At 39.0% G+C, this 22,006-nt stretch overlaps 1 protein-coding gene across 1 annotated transcript; it reads left to right on the top strand.

Annotated features, from left to right (window-relative positions):
* The first annotated feature begins 1,346 nt into the window (after nt 1-1,346).
* Nucleotides 1,347-20,056, top strand: crlf1a (cytokine receptor-like factor 1a). Its single transcript, XM_058395725.1, has 8 exons — nt 1,347-1,760; nt 3,944-4,222; nt 6,535-6,664; nt 7,160-7,329; nt 9,095-9,252; nt 13,242-13,410; nt 15,381-15,562; nt 18,350-20,056. Exons 1-8 carry the CDS (start codon nt 1,670-1,672, stop codon nt 18,371-18,373), a joined length of 1,203 nt encoding a protein of 400 aa, XP_058251708.1. The 5' UTR covers nt 1,347-1,669; the 3' UTR covers nt 18,374-20,056.
* Nucleotides 20,057-22,006: the final 1,950 nt, after the last annotated feature.

The following is a 22,006-nucleotide window of genomic DNA, read 5'->3' as shown; positions in this document are numbered from 1 at the left end:
TGATCTAAGAAGGGGCTAATTTCAGGACAGAGAACGTCTCGTTCCTGCCTCGGGCTGGATAAAGTCTCAAATCACAGATGTGTCTCTTCCCTTCAAAATTCTAGGTGATAATGTTTTAGCATTACTCCAAGGTAATGCCAAGGTCACAAGACAGTGAAAGATGCTAGTGTGACTTTTCATTCAGGTCCACATGGGGTTCCTCCAGGTTCTTTGGTTTCCTAGCAAGAACATGCCAGTATGCCGGCTTTGATAGGTGTAGATGACTCCTGGAAACCACTGACCAAGATAAAGTATTTACTAAAGATCTGTCCAAATTTTAACTTTATGTAAATATGAAGGGACATGGACTACCAGTGGGTCTGAAAACCTCCAGAATGTTTCGAGAAAACTGATTAGTTGTGAAGACAAATGGCAACTAGAAGTAGAAACACCTACTGGCACCTTCATAGTACAGTGTCTGGCTGTGATGTGTGAACCTAGCATTATTCTGTATGTCTGATTTTGTATGCCAGTCTTTTTCCTTGGGGTTACAGCAGCAGACTCTTGAAATAGCTACTAGGTACACTTTTGATCCTGTAAATAATGGGGACTACATACCCAGATCAGGCATAACATTCTGAGCAGTGAGTGGTGAGCGAGTTTGATGAAGGGTCAAATTGTGATGGCTAGATGACTGGATCAGATCATCTGCAAAACTGCAGCTCTTGTGGGGTGTTCCAGGTCTGCAGTGGTCACTATCTATCAAATGTGGTCCAAGGAAGGAACAGTGGTGAACCGGCGGCAAGGTCATGGCTGGGCAAGGCTCACTGATGCATGTGGGGAGCGAAGGCTGGCCCGTGTGATCCGAGCCAACAGACCAGCTACTGTTGCTCAGATTGCTGAAGAAGTTAATGCTGGTTCTGATAGTAAGGTGTCAGAATACACAGTGCAGGTCAGGGCTGTTTTGGCAGCACCATAATCATGGCAGTCATAATCTCAGTATGAAGCTAAAATGTAATTACTTATGCAATGTTGTAATGATAAATTGTTGTACTGTGATTTATTTAAAGGTTAAAGACGAATAGAAGGAACTGAGCGCCAAGAAGGAAAGTTGTAAATGCATGACTGTGTGAAGTTTAGCAACTTCATGTGGCTGGAAATAATCCCATCCGTCAGTGCTGTACCTCAACCAGTGCTGAGTTTCCCATGGCCCCCAGAAAACATGCTTTCACTCCACTTCATTCCAGAAGGTGGGGTGGGATGGAAGGAAGCGCAGTGACGAGGAGTGAAAAAGAAAGACAGCAAGAGGAGGAGGAGGCGAAAGGGGGAGGGGCTTGCGAAACCTAAGCGCCCCGCCCACTGGTGCGGTGCTCCCACTGGCTTCTCATAAACTTGGACGCGTCCTGCTAAACGATGACCAAACGGCACGAAAGAGCACGAGCGAGCCATCGTGTCGCGTCAAAGCACGCTGGATAGGCTGGCTTTTTTTTTTTTTTTTTAAGAGAGAGAAGTCCAGTCTGCCTTGACTGACTGAGCAACACCTCACAGAGAAGAGAGAGAGAGAGAGAGAGAGAGAGAGAGGGGGAAGCAGATCGGAGGAGTCCTGTACAAGCTCCCCAAGATTATCCAATCGCAGGAGGAATATTAACGATCGCGACGTAAAGATACCACGATTCCAAGAGGAACGATCATGCGGAGAAGTAGCACGTCCCGGGACATGATCGTCTTATTGTTTTTCATGCTGCGCGCTCCCGGCGCACACTGCGCGCTCCCTTCAACCCGTGAGTAGGAGTTGGAGATCTTTTTTTTTTATTTGTGGCGTGTGTGTATGTGTGTGTAGGCGCGTGCGTGTGCGAATATTATGTATATAATGTGTTTGTGTGTGTGTGTGTGTGTGTTCTGGAGTGTAAGGACCCTTAATAAACTTCTGATCCAGCGTTTGCATATCTGTACAACAAATCCCACACAAGCACGAGTAAGAAAGAAAGAAAGAAAGAAAGAAAGAAAAAACACTGACAGTTTTTTTGTTGCTCAGCATCAGTCAGCAATCTGCAAAATCCGCACACCAAATCATTCATGCAATTCGGAGGAAAGTGGAGAGAGAAAAATAATAATACTAAAGTGGGTGTGAGTTCAAGGTCTCAGCACATGCTTTTGTAATGGATTGTAACAAAACTGACAGTGTGTGTGTGTGTTTGTGTGTGTGTGTGTGCAGGGTTTTAATTCATTTCCCACAGCACACAGCAAACGAGCATTTAACACCTTATACCGGTGATTTATGCGCGTGCAGAGCGTTAATTAATTCATTTATTACTATGTAATAAACACTGCGTAATGTGTATTAAAAGAGTTGCAATTGCTGTCAGACTAACTTGAAGGTGTTAAGTCAGTGTGATTAATTAATTAATTAATTAATTCAGGACTAAAAAGTCATTAAGTCAAATTTAATTTAAATTATTTATTTATTTATTTTAGAAAAAAAATGCATTCCAGGACACACATAAAGTAATCGTTTATGTAGCTGGCTTTAAAATCATTGCTTTTTTAGTACTTACCCTAGGTGTTAAATTCAACTCTAGGGATTCCTCTGTACTGTGTGTGTGTGTGTGTACGTGTTTTCCCCCATATATGGACTCCCAAACTAAATAGGTACATTGGGGATTTTTTTTTCTTCTTCTTTGATTCAAGTGAAAGTTTAAAGAGATTTCGAGAGAAAACAGATCCCCATCGGTGTCATCTTCGGTTTCTGGGAGTCCAGATGCATTTCAGCACACGCCGCAGGTGTTAATCCTGCTCACGAGCTCTTCATTCCTCTGCACCGGGGATTCTGCAGCGTTATGCGCAATCACGGGCTTCGTTCCGTGTCATGTGCAGGTGTGAATGCAAAAAAAAAAAAAAAAAAAGGCAGAGACTAATTACAGCTAATTAAGCTCATCTACATTCATTCACACCCTTTTTGTCAGGTGTGAGACTTAACAGCTCTCGAGAATGTGGAAACACACGTTTTGCTTTTTTTTTTTTTTTTTTTTTTTTAAAGTCAGAGTGGTTTTCCCTGGGCCTCCGTTTAACATAAACAGACACAAATGCATGTGTAGGCGAAAGACCTTAGGCCTGATTGTATCCTTTTTTTAATGCACTGGTGCTGAATGCTGAATGACACCGTCGTAGGCAGCTCCTCTTTTTTGCACCCTTCTCAATTGTACCTAATCCGAGGGATTTAACGGAGAGCCGCCGCGTGTTTGCTTTGGTTTAGTACGTTTCCTCAATGCTAACCTGACGAGACCTTCACCCTCCCACTCCTCCACCTCCTCTCTGCTTCGCAAAGGCAGATCGCTTCCAGTTTGGACAGACAATTCAAATAAATACGAGTGATTTGCTGCTGTGAGTAAAAGACCTGCGATTCCTGTCCACGCGCTCCATGATGATCTGAATGATGGGATGTAATAGGCCATGAAATTGCAGGCGCTCAGTAGAAGCATTGGGACCAAATGAAGACGATTTTCAACAGATTTTGTCAGACACGACGTTTCATATACTGTATAATGTACATTTAGTGTCCTTTTTCTTCTCAATTTGCACAATTTCTGAGCGCTTTACAGCATCAGCAGTGACGTTTAAATGAAAACAAAAAAAAAACCCATCCACCTCATATTTGATCATTCTAGTGTACTGTTTCTCATTTCTACATGTTCACAATATAGCAGCGTAGCGTAGATTTGCGCTAGACAGGGAGGAAGAAAAAACATACATTATAGTGAGCTTTACATTTAAGTGAACATTTAAGGAAGGAGTCTCCAGAGTCAGTCGGAAGGTTTGATGAGCTGCAGTTTGTTTTGTTTTGTGTTATTCGAGGCTAGTAAGTAAGGAAAGGACTGTTTGTAGCTGCTGTGATGTATATAACAGGACTTTAATAACACGTTTTGCGGACCTTCTGTGTCCTCTTATCCTGTATCCATCCTTCCAGCGATGGCCAGCGTGCATCCTCAGGACCCGGCCCTTCGGATCGGCGCCAGCTTGACGGCCACGTGTTCTGTCGGTACCGACCACGGCCTGCATGCCGGCTCGCTCTACTGGACGCTGAACGGCCGACGGCTTCCCAGCAACACCTACAGCGTGCTCAGTCCCAGCGTGCTCAGCGTTACATTGAGCAACCTGAGCGGCTCGCGCCAGCGCTCGGGGGACAACCTGGTGTGTCACAGCGGCGGGGGGCACGTGCTCGCCGGGTCCTGCCTCTACGTGGGCCGTAAGTGTTGTTGCTTCGTTTATCATGAACAACGTTTCTTTTTCAAATAGGTGTCAATGGCTGAGAAATTGTAACTGGTAGGTCAGTGGTTTCTCCTCGAGGAAAGATGTTTCTAGTAGTAAAATCAAGATTTCCAGATCGTCCCAGCCCCCCATCAACAAGGACACGAGGGATCGCTGAATACTCTTCCTTTCATTTGTCACCCCTCTGTTTATTACATACTATGGTATTAATGAGTAAGACGAGTTAACAGGTGGAACATAGCAGGATTCTGGGGCTCTGCTGGATCCTGGGCTGCTTTTGATTGGCTGTTGGAACTTCTCTTTGTCATGCACAGCTGGCAACCCTGAAATGAAACGGACCATCATTTTGGTTAGTCTTTCATTTCTGAAACGTCAAATATCTGTGATTACACGACAAGTGAGTCAAGATGAGTGGACTGAGGCGTATAATTTTGTAATTTTGTCAAAAAACAAAAAGAAAAAACGATTTTATGGATGAAACAAAGAGGGGAACGTCAGCAGAAAGGAGAGAGAGAGAGAGGTGTTGGGTCATAAAAAAATCTCTATGACGCTATGGCTAGTAGGAACAAGTCGAAATGACAAGGCATAGTTTAATCTTGCCTTCTAATTCACTTCACTTTGATTTACTGCTACTAGACATTTCATGACGACGGGAACGGAAAACCTTTTAAGAGACTGAATAGTGCTACGTCGTTTATTATACGATGTCATAACATAAAAATAACAGTTTTTCTTTGTTTCACGGGCGTTCAGGATCCGCCACCGATGTTCCAGATGTGTCGTGAATGACTCGAATCGAATTCCTCACACTCTGAACCATACACCCTGAGTGCAAAAGTTTGCACCCCTCTTGTACTTCGAATGGAAAAAGGCCAACTTTAGTTTACATTCTACATCCAAGTGGTATGTCAGTGCATCCTATCACTTTTTCCTCTCGCTGTGATTGAATTTGTGCGAAGGGAAATCTTGGAACTTAAATACTGGCATAACTTCTGTGCTTTTGAAAGGGCGCCTAAACTTTTGCACCCAATGGAATAATCAACAGGATGCCGTTTTGCATTTTGTAGGCTTTGAAGCATACATAATAATAATGATAGTAATAATAATAATAATAATAATATTAATAAAATAAGATATCTTTTTGCATTAATAAGATAATATCATTTAAATGTTTCTGAATCCTGGAATTTTTTGGAATCTTGAGTAGCATTTCCTGTCTTTAACAGCGTTATTAATCCTAGCTTGAACTCCAGCAGAGACTTTAGTAGCGTATGATGCGCAAACCATTGGCACAGCTGTACACTTTTTCAAAGTCCGGCGTGTTGCATGAAACGATTATTACTGCTAAGTGTTATTTACTTCCAGCTGGGAGCGGTTACTGTTCCCGACAAATTGTGTCAGGAAAAATAAAATGTCAAAATTGGTGCTTGTTTGTTTTATTGTTTCAATAAAGCCTTGGGACTTCAAATAGAATTTTTTTCCAAAACGCTGTTTGTTTATGAGTGTCAGTTAAATCAGACCTCAGGTCGCTGAAAGCTTCTGTAATATGTGTGTGTGTGTGTGAGAGAGAGAGAAACAGAGATCTATTTTATCTCTGTTGCCATTCTTTTGCCACCTCTGATCTCCATCCAGTTCCATCCACTCGGCGTCTCTTCCTCAAAAAAAATCGGACCTCGTTCATCCGGAAAGTCGAAGCGCTCCACTCTATGGAAAATTACTCGTCAGGGCGTCCTCTCAGACCAGACCGACGACGCAGGACGAGACGCAAGAGAGAGAGAGTGTGTGTGTTGAAGTGCCGTGTTCCGTTACTCCCATCTCTGAGCTTCGAGCTCTCATCTTCACTCTTTTTTTTTTTTTTAAAGCCTTAATCAGCCTCTGACACTTCCACCGCCTGCCTTTTGTTCTCAGTTGAATGGAATCTTGGCGCTTTTCCCGAACTTAATCGAGGATGGCAGCTGAAAACGCTCATCCGCTGTCGAAAATATTTAAGCCGAGGCCATTATTTTCAGGCTCTCGATGAAGATCTGCTTTTTCATCTCCGTTCTCTTTCTTCTTCCCCTTAATTGAACGTATCTGGTTCGAACTTTTTTTTTTTTTTTTTTTGCGGAAGCAGATTACGATCTGTTGTTTAAAGTTTCTCCTAGACGTCATGAGACATCATGTGTGTTTGGATAAGCCTGTTTGGTGTGTTCTGTACAGCAGGATGAAATTGAAAAGCTTTGCTCGATTTATTTATTGATTGATTGATTGAATGCATTTTCCTTTTTTTCCCCCTTTTTCTCCCTCTAGTGCCACCCGAGAAACCTGTGAATCTTACGTGCTGGTCGAGAAACACCAAAGATCTCACCTGCAAATGGGCGCCTGGGGGTCAGGGGGAGACCTTCATTAAGACCAAATACACACTCAAATACAAGCTGAAGTATGTACACACACACACACTTTCTCTTTAGATTGAATTTGGGATTTGATCTCACACCCTTCCATCCAGTTGCACAGAAAGGTTTATTATTAGCACCTTTTTTTTTTTCTTTTTTTTTGCATGAAATATTCTTTTAGCCCAAGGCGGTTTTGTGGGTGTTTGAGAAGCTCTCAGACCGGATCTGCTCTAATCCTTTTGATGAGCAAAAAGAGGTTATTGAAAAAGCGAAGAAAAGAATGCAGAAGGCACTTATTCACACTGCCATTGCACAGGATGCCGCATGCTTTACATACGTTTTCATTGAGCCAGAAATAATTCACTCAAGTTCTGACAAAAAATCGCCTCAGCCCGTACTGTATAGCGCCTCTTTTTATTGGTTTGGTGGTTAGTAATTGTGCTCTGGAGGACAAAATCTCCAATGATGTGTGAAACCACCTCTCTAGATGTAAGTATGTGCTGTGACGGATAATGAGGAAGTGTTGCTGTTCTGCGCAGGTGGTACGGTCAGGAAAAAGAGTGTGAAGACTACAGCGGCGGGCAGCCATACACATGCTACATCCCACGCGACCTCGCCCTCTTCACGCCCTACGAGATCTGGGTGGAGGCCTCCAACCAGCTCGGGAGCGCCACCTCAGACGTCATCAACTTGGATATCTTGGACGTGGGTGAGTGAGTGAGTGAATGTGACCTCTGACCCCATTCTATATGTCACTCGGGGCGACAGGAGAGAGAGAGGGGAAAGAAAGAAAGGGGGAAAAAAAATAAAAGCTGTGGGTGGAGTGCGTGACGAATTGCCACGCTCTTACCCCGTTCCTTTGATTGTGGTGTCATCGACCCTGGGTTTCTGTTTGCGCGCTACACGCCGAGTTGTTTTCGCGTGTGTGTGAGAACGGAAGTTTACGAGGCTTTCGGTAATCTGAATGGCGCGCCATGCCTTGGGCTACGTTTAAATGGCAATGCAACATTAAAGGAAGTCTGTAAAATGCCTTTGCATGTTATTATCTTTGATCACTGACCTGCTCCTGACTTTTTTGTTTTTCCTTTTTTCCCGAATGGAAATTTCTGAATATCAGAATCAGACCTCGGAGCAGAGGTAGTAAATAGAATCTCGTTTATTTATGTATTTATTTATTTATTTATTTATTTTGAAAGATAAACCCGTGAAAGAAAGAAAAGGAGTTCGGAAAATATTAGTGGTAGAATTCCCTGTTGGAACGTTTCTGGTACACGTTAGAGTTTGTATGTCTCACACCTGGAAAGCAGGGGCATGTTTAGAGGTGAGCAACAGCTGGAAGAGGAAGGTGGGTGTTGCACTAGTGATACCAGAAGCATGACGCACTCGTCACACCCAAACGCCTCCACTTCGCTACACAATTGAAGGCTTCTTCCTTGGGGTTTGTGTGTGTGATGTTATCAGCAACGTCCTGTGTGCAATCTAGGAGCGAATCCCTGAAGGAAACGTAAAGGATGTACCGCAAAGGATGTGCATTCATTCTGTCATAATACAAATTCAGTGACGAAAGCCGTTCTTCCAGATGATATTCCCAAACGTTAGGGTGTTTATAATCCATGGAGGTTGAGGATAGCACCACAAAATCCTCCCATAAGAGTTCCATTAGGCTGAGATATGGTGATGAAGTGTGAAGCCCACAGCCGGCTAAATTACATCATTTCCATCCTCATTAAATCTCTGTTCTTTTAACTAAACAAGTGGCCTGAAGTGCTAGCAAAATAAACATTACCTTGGCACCATGGAATTTGTTTTCCTCTTTAATTCGTCACCCGTACGGTGAAATTGAAAGGGTGGGTGTAACCGAGAAAAGGAAAAAAAATGACAATAGTTCAGTTTTGGGTATCACGCCCATCTGTTTTTCCCTCGGCGCTAAATCATGGCCTTGTAGAATGTTTGCTGTGTGTTCTGGTTGCTTTTGTAAGGAAGAAAACACAGTGGAGCGTTATAGGTAGGGGTATAGGAAAATAAATGGGCTGAAATATTTTGTTTCTCTTGTACTATTTATGTGCTTCTTAGTTCCTGTCTTTTGGGAAAAAAGACAGTGTTGTGTTACCTGTGAACTAAACATTTACTGACACTGGAGACTCCTTCTGTAAAAGTGAACGTCAAGAAGACACAAACAGCACATTTTAATAAAATTGTTTATTTTTAGCTTTAGAGTTTCTAGGTTGTGCCCCTAGTCCCTGCAAGTGATTATTAGTACTAAAGTAATAAATATAACTGCTTATAATTGAATTAGAACTGGTCCTACTGTAAGACGGAGAGACCGACTCTAACCCTAATACTGTAAAATAATCCAGCACCTTTTGACCAGTCAGATTCAAGAATTGTGGCCCCATTCCACGGTTCTTTGGTCAACAAAGATCTTGTTTTTAGTCATAGATGTGTAACAAAAGTTCTTCTCATCTCCTGCTTAGTGACAACGGATCCTCCGGCCGACGTCCATGTGAGCCGTGTGGGCGATCTGGACGATCAGCTGACCGTGCGCTGGGGAACCCCACCCGCCCTTAAGGACTATCTCTTCCAGGCCAAGTACCAGATCCGCTACAGACTCGAAGACAGCACCGAGTGGAAGGTAGGCACCATGAATTCTTTGAACGTTTACGACAAAACTCTTCGTCTTACCCAACCATCTCGCTTGAACCGGTTGCTGAGTTCATTGGAATGATTGACGGCGCTGTTCATTTGATGGCCGATTGATTTTCACTGCAGTGTTTTTATTAGCGCAGCCGGGGTTTGTTTTAGAGGTCGCCGAATGGCTTGTGGACGCCTCTGGCTTTTGCAACAGCAGGAACTCTGCCATGTGGGAGTTAAGAGATTTACGGATATTTTTACAGGATCTTGAGCAGACACCTTGCAGAGTGATTCACGGCGATATCAGATTTGGGCAAGAGGGTTTAGATTTATTAGGTAGACACCGGATATCTTGGAGCTTTAACTGTTTAACTAATGCTGCTTTAGTGTTTCATTTCGAGTCAGAAAGTCATCATTCACCCTGACTTGCGTAGCTTCTGTATGAAAGGTCTAAGCTCTGCCAGACCCCCTCATTCCTCTTAGGATGTTTGGCTTTCCATGAGCAGTTAGTACCTTTGTAGCGTTGGGGCGCACCTTGCATCCCAGAATTCAGTACTTCCTGAGATACTACCACCACCATGTTTTATGGATTGTATGGGATTTTGAGTAAATTGAATAGATGCTACTATAGAGACATGTAGCAATGCTAATCTCCAACATCTGAACGGAAAACACATGCTTACCATCCGCTTCACAATGAATCACGACTTTATTGTGGCACCTAGGTATGTGAAACCTTCCCTAAGGGTGATAGGAATATCCTAGGTTAAAGTTACCAAGGTTCCATTATCCATGGAAATGAGGAAAGATTTATTGCTGTGCACCTTGTAAAAACGTCGCTGCTTGTGCCAGGAATCGGCTATAAATGGAAAATAATAAAGCCCATAAAAGTTAGGAATTGGAGGGGGAAAAAAGAAAGGCATCTTCAGTTGAAAGATAAAAGATGTTTCGAGTCCATTTTAGATCTTTAGAGATGCTGAAAGGTGGCCACCTAGATGATATGATTTTGTTTGCTTTATGCTAATTGTCGTGGTTATGCTAATTGTCATTAGGAGCACTGGTTGCGTATCGTTAGTCTTCTGAATGTTGTTGGCTTTCTATTATAGGATCGTTCGATTTAAAAGGATTGTGATCGATTCTTAGGCAGAGCCTGAGAGCCATTTTGTAAGAATAAATCCCAGACCTACCAGAGAACCACTACAGGGCTTTTAGACAAGATGTTTAACCCCTTAACTACTCAGCTGTGTTATCTATGTGTCTCTTAAAGCAATAAATGTCAAGAACTTGGAAACATATGTGAATTTGCAAGCACCCCCTTATATTATTGTATGCCTAAACATTGGCCAACATAGAAAGCGTTCCATATTTCACTCTTGATTTGCAAGATATTTTCTTGAAAATTAGCCAAACTTGTAAAAGTTAGCTAGCTGTATGTTTACCCTACATTTATACCAGAAATGAAAAAGTTGCTAGTTTGTTTCTTGTGGCTGTGTAGCAGCTGCTCTTTTTTATTTTTGTTGTTGCTTCTTGTTATCTTCCTTGCTAAGCTTTGTTTTCTTTTTAGGATAGCTGTACTAGCTACACACAGGTGCAAACGATCTCTGCTACGCCTTCTATACATTTAATAAATATATGGTTGTAATATGCCAGTTATACTAAAGCATGGAATTAAAGAAATGTTGGACCACACGTGAAATAGAATTAGTCTGAAAAATGTTTTTTGGGATTTGTTGCTTTACATTGTCGTAGTTTATTTGCACTGAGTGAAGAAATCTCTTAAAATGTCACGCGACCAACTTTAAGCCTGGTGCCTTTAGTTTCAGCCAACCTATTTTTCCAAATGACCAAAAATAGTGGAACACAAGAACGACAGGTGTTTCTTTTTTGGCCAGGTGTGTTGTTTTAGATCGACTATTTAAGGATGCAATGGATGTCTAGTTGTTGGTTCAGACTCTGGAAGCATAAACAAACCAAACATTAAATATTAACTACTTACATTGTCTTTACGACTTTCTGTTCCTATGTTTTTGCTCACATGAAAAAATGCATGGTCTGCCACTAAAATTGTCACGTTCAAAATTGTTGAACAGATTTAGGTGTAAATATTGGGAAATAAAAATGGAAAATTCTGGTCTGTCGTCTTATAATTTGATCTTTTGATTGCAAACTAAAATGTCTTCGTTGTATGGGGGAAAAAAAACACGAACAAATTGACCTGTTGTTCCAATACTTTTGGAGGAGGCGGTGTATTCAAATTCAAATTTTATTTATCACATACAAAATCATACACAGAATGACATGTTGTGAAATGCTTTTTTACGACTGTCCTTTGAAAGAAGAATAGAGTAAGTTTAAAGTGTATAGACATAAAAATGTAGGGATATAGATAAAATATTTAAAGAAAAAAGGAATATAAAAACTAACAGTAAAAATATTTAAAAATATGATAAATTATGAAAATCCAATAAGATATTGGATACACACATACAAATATACATATATATGAATATATATATATATATATATTCATATATATGTATATTTATATATATATATATATTTATCGGATGTGAGAAGGGTTCATGGAGATCTGGAGAAGAAAGTACTTGACTGATCTGACAAAGTGCACCGAAGGAAACCTTCCAAAGTGTTCTGTGAAACCTTGGCTTGGTAAAAAATGTGTTTAAAATAGTTTGTTATTAAATATCTATGAAAGACAACAGTAAAATCGTCAGCTCTGGTGGCACATGCTAGTTTATTTTCCTTCTCCAGTTCACCTGACTCAATTCCGTAGGGGTTTAATGATGAACTGGTGCACCGATTCAGATCTCTGATCCCAAACTCTGCCAAAAAATGCTTCTTGGTGCCTGTTTAGGCTCTCTGTTCTACGGCTGGTTGGAAATGCCCTTTTCCGACAACAGCGGGAACAGGAGGCCACGTGGTTTCCAGTTGTCGTGTCGTCGTGATACACAGCCTTGAAATAAGCTTTCACCGTTCTTTGTGTTCTTCATATGGTTTCAATCAGCAGGCAGGTTCTCTCCAGAGCAGGCCAAAGAGATTGGGTTACACATAACACAACGTACCGTCGTTTTTCTTTCTTTCTGACTTTTCAAATGTCATCGCTCTGCCAGGATATCTGATTGTTCCCAAAATACGATAAGTGACTTTAAGCATTCGTTCCTCTTTAAGATCAGTGACATTGGTGCTCTATTCTCCAGCACGTCGTCCTGTCATCCTGCCGGCTAGCGCTACAACCTGGCAAGTCTGTTACCATTCAAGTATTCAATTGTAATGATGGGCCCGTGACGAATTGGAGCGTGGAGCGATCCGTTTGATCATGTTGGTTGCGGCGTTCTCGAATGTTTGTTGCTTTTGTAAAGGAAAGGGAGACGGCGGACATGGGCCGAATCAGGCCGGTCGCGGTTGTAAATAATTACATGGGGCCCCGGTGCTTATTATCCTGCTCGGAGGCATACGACATTCCTGCATTTGAAACTCGTCCCTCCTCTGAAACGTGCAGTATTCCGAACGAAAATTAGAGGAGAGCGAAGGTTCTTGGCTCGGCTTGGGTTTCGGCCGCCGCTTGTAAGCTGTTGGTGCCGTCTTCACCCAGTCCAATTACTCAGTCTGTAATAAGTAATAGGTAACAGATTTCCTCTCGGGGCGAAGTAGGCGTGCATGGCAAAGAACAGCATGAAGCGTGTGTTTGGCTGTATCATTTACCATCTCAAGCAGACGTGTATGTGTGTGTGTGTGTGTGTGTGAGAGAGTGTGTGTGTGTTGGCTTCTTTCGAAGGATACATGTCGGATCCTCTCTCCGAGAGAATATTGTCTCCTGCTTAACAGTCGAGCCTGTGCCAGCTTGCTTTGTGGATTCTAGCATGAATGGTCTGGTTTTTAGGAACGTAAACAGGCCCTATTAGTCAAGCGTGTATGTGTGTGTAGGTCTTCGATGTGACGTATTTTGTTTGGGTTTCTTTCTCACTGTAGGTGGTGGATGACATGGGGAACCAGACGTCCTGCAGGTTGGCAGGGCTCAGGCCAGGGACCGTGTACTTTGTGCAGGTGCGGTGTAACCCAGTGGGCATACTGGGATCCAGGAAAGCAGGCATCTGGAGTGACTGGAGTCATCCAACGGCAGCGTCCACGCCACACAGCGGTAAGCGATTGCTTCGCCAGAAGACGATTTAGCATGTGCCATGTTTAAAGGCACTCTTTCACTATTTAACTGTCATTTTGTCGCTTTACCATTTTTGTGGGCGCCACTATATGCATCATGAACGTCCTTTTTTGGGCATAAAGAAAATCATTTTTCATCTGCCAAGAATTTTTCATCAGGTTCATCTGGTGAAAACGTTTATGTGCAACATGCTAGCCGAGACCGGGAATCAGGTGTTGTGTGAGAAGACGCATCTTTCTTAAAAATGAAGCAAATTGAGATGAACTGTGCTGTGAATTCCAATTATCAAGACTAGAAACCTCGAGCGAATGACAAGAAATATTCGCACATGTTGGTAATCAACAGGCTGAAAAAAAACCCTTCACAAAAAAAAAACATGACATAAAAAATGACATAATGAATAGGAAAAAAGGATGGCTAGCAGACACTCTGATCTCCACCGAGGAAAACGGCAATAATAAAAAGCCCCGGCAGGATTGAGACACCATCCGTCCTTCATCACGTCGCCACATATTGTACGTGTCCTGCAATCCGTTGCTTAATGGGATACATATTCGAGACAGTGCTAAATCCAGCAGCTAAAAAACCATCGCTGCACATGAAACAGATTACACATCCCACACATCTCTTCCCACTTTGCGGCTCGCCAAAAAGTGGCCGCAGGGAGCATTTGATACATTTGTTTCGAAAGACTGTTTTCTGAAGATTAACAGATTAGCTCCCCACCACGTTCCGCCGCTTCCTGTAACTCACACGCCGCATCTGGAGCGACTAAAGTCGCTATTTATTTAAAGTAGAGCTGAATTTATTTTTTTGCGCCGTCCCGTGTTTCGTTATTGTCCGCCATAAAAAAGTGAAAGAGGAGTAATTCGGGATTCAATGCAGTGATCGTCCCCTGGGTTTTAGACAGCCGAGCTGGTGTTAAAAAAACTTAGTGATGGTTGCTTATTTGTGTTTGTGATGACTCAAAAGATAAGACTGGGCACTTGTTAGGGAAGAGTATTGTGTTACAATGTGTGTGTGTGTGTGTGTGTGTGTGTTTGGGCAAACTGTCTATCCAAACGAATCAATCTTGACAGAATGAACAGACTGAAGAATGGCAGACATTTAAAAGTTTGCTTATTGCATCAAAATGTCCAGTGCGTGTTTGTTTAGCGAGGTTTTTTTAAATTTTTTTTTAAATACCAGCTCCAGTAATGGTGTTGGAGTTGCCTTCTCATTTATTTTAACAATTCCAGCGATCGTCTCCACAGCTATGCCTCCTATTGCTCGTATTAGTGTTGCTTGTAAGTTTTCCGTACCCACTGCCTGTAGTTATGGCTATTATCCCATTAAAGTCCTAGGTTTACTTCACTCCCTGCTGCGATCATTCTGCAGTATTTCTGTTCAGCAGTATTTCCATAGTCTCCGAGACTCGTGCGTGATTTGTGGCCGACACTGAAAATACTTTGGACCCGACCAATCATTGTTCGTCATCCAACTCAAAGCAGGGCCTGGCAGAACAACCAGCTTGATATCCTGCTGGGATAAAAGTTCAGCAATTCACATGAATTTTTAACAATGAAATTTAATGAAATTAGTTACTGAACTTTGGCACAAACAGTGCTCTAAATGTCTGTTTTAAGGACGGTGGTTTATGACGAGAAATTTTATTGGGGCAGATGTGGCAATAACAAAGCTAGCATAAGAAAGCGATGGCGTGAAGTATATATACTTTGATCGGTAATGAAGCAGCGGAAATATTAGAGAACAAATCGAAGTTTATACAAACATGAGCACACTTTGTCCATCACCTGCCTTTTCCACGACTAAAACCCTTCATCCAGCATGAAGTTTCCACTTGTTGGTTTCAACAAAAGAGGTTCCTAGTAGACCTCCCTAACCATCTGGTTGGTCATCAGTAGTAAGTCGATTTTAACGTGTATTTTGTGTTCTTGTCTGTTCTTCAGAGCGCTCGATGGCAGGTTCGTGTGACTCCAAAGCGGCCCGGCAGAACTCGACACTGCGTCAGGACCTGAAGCAGTTCTTCAGCTGGGTGCGCAAGCGTGTTTCCGACTGCAGCGCCATGAGCATCAAACAGTACGACCAGTGGCGCGTCTGGCTGCAAAAGTCTCACAAAACCCGAAACCAGGTATGTGCAGCTCTTATTCACCCTAATCCTGGTGGTGAAATTCGATAAAGTATGTTTTGAACCAGTAGATGCAAACAGAAATCAGACAAAAGTGTACAGACAAAATACTCAGACAAAACAATAAGAACAAACAACATATTCAGACAGAATAAGCAAAGTAATAATAATAATAATAATAATAATAATAATAAGCATAGAAACAAAATACAGACATTACAGATAAAAAATATTCAGACTAAACAAAAAGTACAGACAAAACACAAACAAAATGATAAATAGAAACAAAATATTAAGACAAAGCGAAAAGAACAAAGAACATATCTGAGAAAAAATTAAAATAATCATACCATCAATTTACAAAACATTTTTTAGAGAAACTATTCTGACTAAACAAAACGTAAATACAAAATACTCAGACAAAACAGTAAGAACAAAGAACATATTCAGACAGAATAAGCAAAGTAACAATAATAATAAGCAGAGAAACAAAATACAAAACATTACAGAGAAAATAGTCAGACTAAACAAAAAGTACAGACAAAATACTCAAACAAAACAATAAATAGAAACAAAATGTTAAGACAAAACAATAAGAACAAAGGACGTATTCAGACAAAAAATAATGCATACAAACAATATACAAAACATTATTTTCAGAGTCTGTGTATTCAGACTAAACAAAAAGTACAGACAAAAACATAAACAAGAAAATAAATACAGACATATTCAAACAAAACAATAAGGAAAGACAAAATGCTCAGACAAAACCACCATTCAGACAAAATAATAATAAAATAAGCATAAAAATAAGCATACAAACAGCATAGAAAACAATAATTACAGACCAAAACAGTACAGACAAAATACTAAAGAGAAAACAACTACAGACCAAACACTCAAACGAAACAATCCATATTGACAAAATATTCTGATAAAATAATAATATAAAAAGCATACAACTGTCCAGATTGTACAGACAAAAACTGAGACAAACAAAAAAGTACAGACAAAATACTACAGGCAAAAATAAACACAGGCAAAAATATTCAAACAAAACAATCCATGTTATCCATGACAACGTATTCAGACAAAATAATAACAAAAAGCAGAATAACTATAATAAGCATATTTCTAAACAAGTAAATAAAATACTCAGACAACACCATCCATACTGACGACATAAACAAACAAACATACAAAACAGTGTAAAAAAGCAATAATTATGAAATGACAGAATATTCAGACAAAACAAAAGATGCAGACAAAACAATCAATATAAACAAAATATTCAAACAAAATAATAAACACAGTAGAAATACTCCGAAACAAACAATATATGAGAAAAAAAAAACAAAAACAAAATGATAAGTAGAGACAAACTACTCGGACAAAAGAGTAAGTTCAGACAAAATACTGGGACACGGTTTCTCAGACAAAACAATAAAAACAGACAAAAATATACATACACTCTTTCTAAATATTTCACTGAGAAAGCAGGAATTCATTCCGTCTTGCCTTTTTTTTCTGTTAATACTAGAGAGAGTGCATGAGAAAATAAATAAACGATGGACAGTAGCGTCTGGATATTAGATCCAGGTGCAGATCAGGCAAGAGACGGGCAGCCGGGAAAGTTTTACACAGTTACAAGTAGAAAATTGGGGTCAATTTGAAATTGTCCTGAGGACCGATGACTGATTAAGTCCAGTTTTGTTTCCAGCCACTTCAGCTTAACTCGAACCGACGATCGTACGACTACCGATTATTTAACCTCCGACTCGATCCTTCAAATAATTGCTCCCAGCTCTAATACTGTGGGGCTTGTAAAAAAAGAAAGAAGAACAAAAAAACCTTAGCATGTGTCCAATTAAAATATATATATATATATATATATATATATATATATATGGTTTTTTTTAAAGCAAAGGAAAGAGAATATTTCCCTAACAAGTTCACAGCAACATTTTAACTATATTTAAATAGCATTATATTATTTAACTGAAAACTTATGAAAGGTTTTACTGATTATTATTATTATTATTATTATTATTATTATTAGCATAGTAGTAGGTCATGCTAGTAGTAATTTGATCCCTGAGCGAATTATCTGTCTAGACAGATTAAAGAGAAGGAACATTTTCTGCCTTCCATTTTTATTCTATGACCAAATTGTTTACAGAAGTGTCAGCTATTTGGATTTTGCGCAAAATCAAGGCGCCCTGTTTAGCTCACTTCTGAAGAAGACCCCATCTGCATTCTGCACTGCATTTCTCTCTCTCTCTCCCTCTCTCTCTCTCTTTCTTTTTTTCTGACGATTCTGTGGTAATTCTTTGTTTGGTAATGGTAAGGGTTGTCTCGCAACGGGTCTGCGCTCAAGTGCACGCAAAGAACATGACCGACAGATCATTAGCCACTTTTCCTAACCAAACCCCCCCTCTGCGCTGTGGTCTTTCTGCTCTGCGCAAGGACACATGCTAAACGTTTGTCCGTGCGACCGAGGAACTTTTGAACCGGGATGACTGCCTCTAATCTTCCAGCGCAGCATGAAGTTTTCCAGAACCTTTCAGCAATTATACCACCCAAATGCAAAGCCTTTAAAAGCAGCCTTGTGATTAAAATGCAGCTTGACCCCCCGAAGTATTTTGATCAGCGCATTCTTTTTAAGCTTGCCCCCTTAATCAGCGGGGCGCGAACGCTTGCCGTCCACGCACGGTTGACTCATCAGTGATTTTTTTATTCTATTCTATTTATTTATTTATTTATTTTGTGTGTGTGCTTTGCTCTTTCCAGGTTCTTCAAGGAGACAAATCGTAGCAACGTCAAACCCCTGGCTGCTGGAACATTGGACAAGATGGGGGGATGGGTGGATGCATGGAGGAGGAGGAAGAGGGCGGGATGACGGACAGCTAGCTTTCTTTTTTTTTTGTTTTGTTTTAACCATGCTAGCTGTTATTCCTGCTGCAGAAAGACTTGAAAACAAGGAGCAACCTGGGATTTCAAATCCACTGGACACTTCGTTAAAAAAAAGTGCCTCTATTGTTTTTTTTGTTTTGTTTTGTTTGTTTTTCTTTTTCTTCCCAGCATTTTTGTTTTTTTAAACGTTCAGTCGATACCCGTGACAGATATGGAGGATATCTCGGGCTGGGATTTGCACATTTTGTTTTCCGAGGATGACGTCAATCGACCGCGCATTTCATCGAGTGATGTTATGACATCATAGAATCCTGCAATATGTAAATGAGCACCTCTATCCAGTGCCTTAATGACAGTTTTTTATGACATGCTGTTAAACTCTCCAGATTTCACACAAGCCTTTTCCCACGTAGCACAGGCCTAATAGTAATGATATATATATATATATATATATGTCCGAATATGTTTGTTTGTTTTTGTTTGTTTTTGTCTTCATGAGCGTCCACTTTTACCAAAGATACCTGTACACTAGGTGTGGGTGATATCACATCATGCTATTTAAAGATTTTTTCCACTCACAAAATATACCATTCCACCTCTTGCACCTATTTTATTTTTACATAAAAAGGTGAATTATAGTGTAGATTTAAAGCTTTAATTTTTTTTAAACAATTATGAAGATTATCATTCAGTTATTCACCTGAAAGATGCATATGTGTATTTAAAAAAAAAAAAAAAACAAAATGGTAAAAGAACAGAAATGGAAAAAATCGGTAAAATTTTTTAAAAATTCTAACATCCGGTCAGCTACTTGTTACTATGTAACTACTGACGATATTCCAGAAAATGACCTTTCGTGATATCATCCAGTAACATGATCAAGCATTCATGAGTGTTCCAGTTGTTTATGTGTATTATGGCCACAGGAGTACCTCTCAGATGACCTCATTCATTCAAGTTTTAAAAAATATATATTTTTTTGTTTTTTATTTTTTTGTTGTTTTTTTTCTCAATCAAATTGTTACTGTTTATTCTTAGTAAGTTAAAAAAAAAACAAATTTTAAATTCTAATTTCACTATGTAGCAATAAAAATCGGTGTAGTATTTCGTCACGGATTATTGTGAAATCCAAAAATGCAAAAATGCTTCTGCATAGCAAACACTATTTAAAATGTTTTCAGAAATTGTCCTCATTTCGTCGTAAAAGCGTTAAAACATTTCTACTTCTGTGGGGGACTCCAGATAAACATCGCAAGGAAAGTTTACCTTCGCAAGACACAGAATCCAGGATTGACCCTTCTGTTTACTCAGCGGTGGATTTAATCCTCTCACACTTTTTGCCCTCAAGGCTGGAATTCCAAAGAAATAATAATAATAAAAAAAACTGCAAAATGGAACTCTGCGGCATCAGGACTGTTCGAAAATAATTGTATGTATGTTTGTACAATTGTACTGCTTTTTATTTTTGTACTGAATTGTATCAGCGTATTTAAAAAAAAAACAAAGTGTAAAGTTTCTGGCTCTTAAGTTATAAGTAGGTAGTTTGTAATATGACTGACTGAATTATTAAACTGTAATATTGAACATCAAGCCATGATTATTGTTTTCTAATTTATAGATGTTTAATAATAAATCTATCTATCTTTTATGCTCTGTTTTGGAGAAAACATTGTTGTTTGCTGGAAGAAATGTGGTGGAAATGCTGTAAATAAGGACTAGAAACAAATATTTTAGTCCTTGAATTTTTCTGTTCGATCTAAAAACCCGTGACGGATTCCGTGAGATTTTTACAAAATTTTGTAGTAAATATTTTTCTTTTCCTCAAGATACCGATTCACACAGAATAAGGATTCTTGTTTCCTTCCCATGTCAAAAAAAATTCAATATCAAATGTTGCTTAAATTCAACTGTAAGAAATATGTTGTTTGACATTTTCTTTGAAATCCTCTAGCTAGCTAGTGAAATATCGTACCTTACTTTGTAAAATGATATTGTTAGTTAAAGTTAAAGCTGATTTTTTAAAATTTACTTTAAATGACTTAGCTAGTTAGGTTTTGTTAAGCTTTAGCTTGTTAATGTAGCTAGCTAGTTATGATTTCAATTTCTTTTTTCAATTAAGCTAGTTAGTTTGCTAATTCAGCTAGCTAGACTGCAAAAAATGTATATGGATTATCTTCACCAGTAAACAAGTCTTGTATATAAGGAACATCAGCTAATGTTTCCCCTTTTTTTTTTTTTGACAAATATAAGATTATTCAATATTATTATTTAAATTCCTTGTAATTCTACTTATTTCAGCCATTTATTTCTAGACATAAGCAGAATTATTCTTAATGAGAAATAATAAAATTTCATTCATTCTTCTAGATAATTAGATATTTCTTTGCAATGTAGTTAAGTTTTATAAGATATAACCTAGCTAGATTAGCTTATTCAATTAGCTAGCTGATTAGTAAAAATAAAATCTAAAGTTGAAGTAGAATTTCATGGTAAACTGCCTTATACTATATTGTACATCACAAACATCACACATCGAAGCACAGCTTCAATACACTCAAATAGAAGAATCACTACATTGTGTTTCTTTAATTTCACTCGTTTTTGCTTTTGCTTTAAACAGATCAGTTTATTTAAACCAGTTTCTAATCCACTATTCGATTTATCAGTTGGTCTACTGTCACATTTATGATACTGTGGTTTATATTCAGATACAGTAAGGTGCAAAAGTCTGAGACGATTTTGAAATTCTGAAAATCTTTATTTACAACCTGAAAATAAGGTTTAAAAAAGTAAAAGTTAGTTTAAAATGTAAATAAAAAATTAAAAACTTAAAAAAAGTAATGAAGTACAAAGAAATGAAATGTTCACTTGTTGCATGAAAACATGCATGAAAATATAATTATTAAATAAATATTCAATATTCCTCACTATTTCTAGGTTACTATTACTAGGCAGTTTTCTATGTTGAAGTTTCTGCATTTTTTATGTTAACTTCTTTTTACCAAAAGATTTCTTTTTCTTGAGAATCTTCCTGTTTACGACCATCATAGCTCATATTTGGACCACGTCTGATCTAACAACGATTGCCTCAGGTGCATGATGTCACTCTGAATTTCTTAAATTCATATTCTAAGATTCTACATTTCACTCCAGTTATAGCTGGTAATATCATTTCTAATGAAAGAAATTGTATTCAGTTAGAAAATAATGCAACATTTAGACATTTATAATCAACTGTATATAGTGGATATAGTAAAAAATAAAGCATAAGATAAACATTTCACTAGAAGCTATACTTTTTAAAATTCTAGAAATGACTAGAAATAAAGAAAATATTTAGATAAAAATATAAATATCATTAAAACATGAACATACCCTTGAGAAACACTGATTATTTTAGAAATATTTCCAAATTAATGCAAATAAAAGATTAAAAAGAAATTAAAAGACATTTAAGATAAAATAAATAAATAAAATATATAAAGAGTTAAATGAATTGATCAAAGAAATTAATTTTTTAAACATTTTATTATT

The sequence above is a fragment of the Hemibagrus wyckioides genome, linkage group LG07, assembly GCF_019097595.1.
Source record: "Hemibagrus wyckioides isolate EC202008001 linkage group LG07, SWU_Hwy_1.0, whole genome shotgun sequence".
NCBI classification, from domain to species: domain Eukaryota; kingdom Metazoa; phylum Chordata; class Actinopteri; order Siluriformes; family Bagridae; genus Hemibagrus; species Hemibagrus wyckioides.
This window is presented reverse-complemented; position numbering and strand designations above follow the sequence as displayed.

Excerpts from the sequence above, each read along its gene's own strand:
- crlf1a (XM_058395725.1), top strand. The coding sequence starts at position 1,670 with ATGCGGAGAAGTAGCACGTCCCGGGACATGATCGTCTTATTGTTTTTC. Across the intron at positions 7,330-9,094 it reads CTTGGATATCTTGGACGTGG|TGACAACGGATCCTCCGGCC; the intron begins GTGAGTGAGTGA and ends TCTCCTGCTTAG. Across the intron at positions 13,411-15,380 it reads AGCGTCCACGCCACACAGCG|AGCGCTCGATGGCAGGTTCG; the intron begins GTAAGCGATTGC and ends TCTGTTCTTCAG.